At 36.8% G+C, this 6,045-nt stretch overlaps 1 protein-coding gene across 1 annotated transcript; it reads left to right on the top strand.

Annotated features, from left to right (window-relative positions):
* The first annotated feature begins 1,821 nt into the window (after positions 1-1,821).
* On the top strand, positions 1,822-5,535 carry LOC109196375 (major histocompatibility complex class I-related gene protein-like). The gene is made up of 5 exons (XM_025902532.1): positions 1,822-1,951; positions 2,420-2,686; positions 3,996-4,274; positions 4,499-4,774; positions 5,483-5,535. Exons 1-5 carry the CDS (start codon positions 1,906-1,908, stop codon positions 5,533-5,535), a joined length of 921 nt encoding a protein of 306 aa, XP_025758317.1. The 5' UTR covers positions 1,822-1,905.
* Positions 5,536-6,045: the final 510 nt, after the last annotated feature.

The following is a 6,045-nucleotide window of genomic DNA, read 5'->3' as shown; positions in this document are numbered from 1 at the left end:
AGCAGATTGTGTTCTTATTAATCTACTGGGAAAAATATTTATTCATTTTTATAAATAACTTCATATACATTCATATTAAATTAAGTGGACAAATAGCGGTGTCAGTGAGGGGAATTTGATTCTGGCCTGAATAGTATTAACGGTTTGTATTGTGACTTTTCACTGGATCACTCGTGTCTGCAGGCTGACAATACTGCACTAAATGTTACATTGACAGGACTAATACATAAAGATATCCAAACAGGCTGCCAACTTTGGTTTCCTAATGTTTATATAGAGAAAATAAAATTGTTACCAGACTTATTTTTATAACAAGAATTAGTCTTATTTAGATCATTCAAAGCTTCTTCCAGTTTCAATTTATGGCAGGCTATTAATCCCATATCGGTGCAAACTGAACCTTGTACTCTGTCAGGCTTTCACAAGCAACGTCCACCAAATTCACGGTTACCAATGCTGCTTTCAAGATAACGAGGGAATTAAGTTATTTTTGCTGTTTTTCTTCTGCCGTGATTTATTTTCAAGGGGCTACCAGAGGCCTGTGAGCTTGAGAGTCGTTTGCTTTGCCTAGGATTATATATCAGACGAAATGCAAATGATAATGTGACTGCGACAGTGTTTCATTTTAATGTCTGAATCTTAAAATATGTAAAACAGACTTCCATAGCCTAAAAACATGGCTTAAAAAAGAAGGAAAACAAAAATTTAATGAAATAAAAATAAAACTGTCAAAAAAGGGATATTGATTTTGTCTTTCAGTTTATTTACTATCTATTTATTTTTTTCTAGAGATTGTTGAAACTCTTTTTTTGTTTGTGAATCTACATTCTCAGGCTGTACGCTATATATTTGTGTTGGTCTTTTGGTGAAAGGAATCAGATTGGTTACGTGTTTTGGTGCTGTTTCATTTTGAAAGAGATGTGCGGTGTCCTGACAAAAAATTACTTACACTATATCATCTAAAAGCTACTTTTGTGGCTCTACTTTAAAAAAAATCTTCATTCATTCCGATTTTCTTTTAATTGTATCATGGACTTAGATTCCTGACAATAAGGGTAGAGAGAGGATGTGCTTTAAATAGTCTCAATTTATAGAAACTGGCTGTAGATGAATGGCAGGCAGCTGCTCATGATACCGTAATTAAACTCTTTGCCACAAGTCTTGGTGCATCATCCAGGTAAGGCTGAGGAAGTCACTTGAATGAGTTACGAAAAGTTTCTCCCACTGAAAAAGCTATTTTCTGATTAACAGAATGAACCTTCTGGGTCTTTGCCACAAGGCGTCGCTGTTGTCCAGTCTGCTTAACATGACTATTCAGAGATCATATATGTGCCGATATACCACAAACAAAAATAATATTCAACATTACTTCCTGTGCTAACTCAGCAAGTTCAACCTGCAGGAGCTGCTGGTTATTTTTTTACACTGCCGTTATCCAGTCTGTACCTTGAACATCATCACTGTCTGGTTTAGTCACGAAGCATATGTTATGCAGAGAGGATCACTGGTGCTGGTCTTCCCTCTACCCAGGACCTGTACAGGTCCAGGGTTAGGAAACAGACAGAAAACATCTCTGCAGACCCCTGCAGACATAAACTGCGCCAATTTCTGCCTTTAGGCAACACTGATGAAAACTTTGAAACAACGCAATGTTAAATCATTCAGTAGTTTGCATAGTTTCATAAGACTTTCTATGTTTTCTTATTTTTACTGCATATAAAAAAAGGTTTTGTGTGTAAGAACTGCAGAGTTAAGTGTCTCCATGGTTACAAGCGTGCTAACTGGAGAAACTGGAGGAACAGGGGGAGGGACACGGGTTGGTCACTGTCGGTGGACGACGACTTGTTGATTCACATTTCAGTAAATAAAAGGAATATTAGTTATGACCTTAAAGATAGAGAAACGATGAAGTTGTGTTTGCTGCTTATCTTCTGTCGTAGTTTATTTGCAGGTAAGAAAAATCTTTTATCTCTAACAGCAGTAACCCGACCTTGAGCAGCTTTTGATTTGATTGTACTTTAAAGCGCTTTTGACATTTTTAATTGAAGTTTAGAACACAGTTTCTGGAATAATAAGAATATGAAACAGGACAGAATTCTCTTATTAGTACTGAAAAAAAGTACTATACTGGAGATTTAGGATGATTTAAGACACACACACACACACACACACACTCACAGATTTTGTTTCCCAGTAGATAGATGCCGGTTTTTCTTGGTAACTTTTAGTTTTGCTGTAAGGAACACCCTCAAACCAGATCAGTGACTTTTATTTTTAATGACAATAAAAGTATGCTAGACTCATGTCACTGTTACTGTAACGTTATTGTGTATATATGTTACCTTAATCATACTGAGTGTATTATGCTAATGTTTATTTTCTTAATTCACTAACATTATAAATATTGTTTGCTCCACAGTGAAACATTCACTGAAGTATTTTGTCACTGGATCCTCTGGAGTCCCAAACATCCCAGAGTTCATGGGTGTAGTGGTGTTTAACGGCATCCAGGCGGGTTACTGTGACAGCAACAACATGACATTAAAACCAAAACAGGACTGGGCGAAGAAAATATTACAAACCAGTCCTCAGCACAAGGAGTGGTACAATCACATGTGTTTCAAGGAAGAGCCAAACTTCTTCAAAAACATGATTTCTAATTTGAAGCAATTCACCAAAAGTGAAGGTGAACCTCAGATCATTTTAAATCATGGGATATATCTAAACAAAACAGACTGATGTGAAAAGCTACATTTTACATTCTGTGCTCCTAAAATTACAAATTTTCAATTTAGAGTTTGCCTTGAAGCATTGTACTTTAACACTTTTTCAGCTTTTTAAAGCTGTTGCTATAATCAAGACATCTGTCACATGACTGATGCGATCAATCGGTTTCTGTGTTTTTTTCCTCCTTTATTGTTTTCTTGTGGTCCTGTTATCTTCACATCAGGCCTGCCTTTAAAAGCTGCAGTGTTCCACACTCAAAAAAATCTGTTGTTGGATGAACACAATTTAATCATGGCACCTTTTTCCACGTGATTTAACCAAGTACAATAACCCATTTTTGACCATGTCAGACCAGCACATTTGGCATTTGGTGGTTTAATGTAATCAGATTACGTTGGATCAACGTAGTATACTTGCATTAACTTGAAGTGATTGATTTAAGTATGTAGAGTGAAATTTGTTTTAATTCATTCTACACAAGTTAAAAACTTTAGGAAAACACAATGAAATCTTGTTGTTTGAACAACTACTTTGTTAATCAAGGCAATTACTGCTAGTCTTGCTTAATGAACCAATATGGGGGTTGATGATTTCATAGAGACAAACAAGCATTTGCACTTACATTCATGGGTAATTTAGAATCACCAATTAACCTAACTCTAATTACACACTGCAAACCAGCCAGATTGTGGATTTCTTACTGTGAGGCAACAGTACTAACCATCACGTCACCAAGCTCTCAATCCAGGCTTAGCAAAACTAGGAAAGCTATGATTACAAGGGTTGATGCAGAATTTTCTGCACGTTTTTGTCCTTGACAGGTTAAACCACATTAAATAGTGATAGCATACACGTGGTGTGGGTGTAGTTGTCTGGCTCTTAAAACTCCAGCGATTTTCCTGCAGTTTGACATCTAATGTGATCATGGGAATGTCGTGAGTCCAGGCAACGAACATCTCTTACTAGATTGTATGATGTCATCTCAACAAGAACAAATTAAGTTGCTGAATTTCATGCAGATGCTACATGATTTAATTACGTTCACCATAGAAACATGAAATTATTTAGTTCAAATTACAAGTTTGAATCTTGTACATGTAACAACCATTTTTTTGAGTGCAGTTCGTGCTAATAAAAATGATGATGATCATCTAATTATTGGACTTGAATTATGAGCACAACTCAAACCTTTGAAAATAGCAGTGCTTAACACAAGGTGCAATATATAACAGCTCTTTGCGATCACTGTTTTCTGTCTGTCTCTTCAGGTGTCCATGTTTTACAGAGGATAGGCGGCTGTGAACGTGATGAAAACACTGGTGAGGTGACTGGCTTAGTACACTTTGGTTATAACGGAGAAGACTTTCTTGAATTCAATCTGGAGACACTGACATGGATCGCACTGAAACCAGAGGCTGACATTATTAAACAGGAATGGGATGCTGACAGAGTTCGAACTAAACACAATGAAAACTTCCTCACTCAGATTTGTCCAGAGTGGCTGAAGATGTATGTGGACAGTGCAAAAAGCCCCCTACAGAAATCAGGTAGAATCACATGACCTGATACACTTTAAATTTTATTTTTATGAGACTGATTTCGGGCAGATATTTTCTTCATATGTCCCGATTCAATACCTCCACCTTTATTCCTCTTTCCTTTTCTGTTTTTACTTTCCCATGTTATTCCACGCATTCTCCATGCCCCCCCCCCCCCCCCCCTCCAGTTCTTCCCTCAGTGTTTCTCCTCCAGAAGACTCCCTCCTCTCCAGTCAGCTGCCAGGCTACAGGTTTTTATCCTGACAGAGGTCTGATGTTCTGGAGGAAAGATGGAGAGGAGCTTCATGAGGGTGTGGATCCTGGAGAGATTCTCCCCAACAATGATGAGACCTTCCAGATGAGTGTTGATCTGAATGTTTCATCCGTCACACCTGAAGACTGGAGAAGATACGACTGTGTGTTTCAGCTCTCTGATGGTGAAGACAACATCATCACCAGCCTGAATAAAACATTGATCAGAACCAACTGGGTTGAAAACATTACAAAAGGTGAGGGAAAATCATTTGATTCGTTTTGTTTGCTTGTACTCTGGATTCTTGATATTGTGGTATTTGAATGTTTTATCCTGTTTTTGTTTGGGCCTCAAGCAGAATCTAAATAAATTTCAAAATTCAACAGTGTCTCTAATCCATAAAACCATTGGTTTATATTTTTGGGCTTTCAATCAGGGAACATAATAGGTGTTAAAAGTCAGCCACATAATTTTAGTGTGTCCGCTCTGCTTAACTGAAATATGTCATGGTATATGAGTCTGAGAGATTATTTACTTCCCCTCACCATTATGGGATTTATATTAGAACTAGAATAATACTACATGATGGATGGATGTACTTCTACTCTAACCTGCTTCTTATACACATTTTATCTGGTTTGTTTGTTTTGACTGAGCAGAGAGGCCCTCATACATGATGATCATTCCTGCTGTGGTTGTTTCTGTTGTTTTCATCATCATTGGATTTTGTGTTTGCAAAAAGAAGAGAGGTGAGATATTCAGATGAGCTGAGCTAATAATCTGATACAAACTGCAAAACAGAATTTCTCTGGCATTCTGAAATATTGCTTCCCTTTCTATTTCCAGAAAGAAAAAGGGAACAAAGTAAGTAAACTATTTTTCTTATTTACTCTGTATTAATTGTGTTGCATATAAAAGCAACTCCAACAGCAGTGTGAGTAACACTGTGTTTTGGACTTTACAGCTTCAGGCGACATCTATGGACTCTCAGAGGGACTGAATCCAGAGACCCCGTGAACAAACACAGCACCCTATAGCCCAATATACACACCAACACATACACAAGTAACGAGCAGAGAAGATTTTTGATCATTTCATTATTTTTTATTGATAACAGTTCTTTAATTTCTGGTATTTCTGTCTGTATTCAGTTGTTTTCGAAAAAGTTAAACCTGAATCTGCTTTTACTAAATAATTCTAAACACTTTCTCCTGCATCAATATAAATTCTAGCTGATATTACAGACTCTGCTCTACATGTATTATGATCTTACCTGTCAAACAGGAACCTGGTGCACTGCTATCAGCAAGATCATTCAAAATACAGTATATCTCACCAATGATATGGAGATGACAAACAGTTATAAATGTTTACTTCATCAGTCCCAGCTGTTTTAATCATTGGTCTCAAAATTGAAAATAAGCTTGGTTTGTTGTCAAAATAAAAGTTGCTTTCATGTTTCATTTAAAAAAAAAGACATCTTTATAATTTCTGTCTCACCTTGACTGCTGTAAATCACTTTTTGCT

This window comes from Oreochromis niloticus, linkage group LG22 (assembly GCF_001858045.2).
Source record: "Oreochromis niloticus isolate F11D_XX linkage group LG22, O_niloticus_UMD_NMBU, whole genome shotgun sequence".
Lineage (NCBI taxonomy): Eukaryota > Metazoa > Chordata > Actinopteri > Cichliformes > Cichlidae > Oreochromis > Oreochromis niloticus.
The sequence above is the reverse complement of the archived record's forward strand: the minus strand, read 5'-3'. Positions and strand labels throughout refer to the sequence as shown.

Coding starts and splice junctions, on each gene's coding strand:
- LOC109196375 (XM_025902532.1), top strand. CDS start 1,906: ATGAAGTTGTGTTTGCTGCTTATCTTCTGTCGTAGTTTATTTGCAG. Junction 1,952..2,419: donor CTGTCGTAGTTTATTTGCAG/GTAAGAAAAATC, acceptor TTTGCTCCACAG/TGAAACATTCACTGAAGTAT. Junction 4,275..4,498: donor AAGCCCCCTACAGAAATCAG/GTAGAATCACAT, acceptor CCTCCTCTCCAG/TCAGCTGCCAGGCTACAGGT.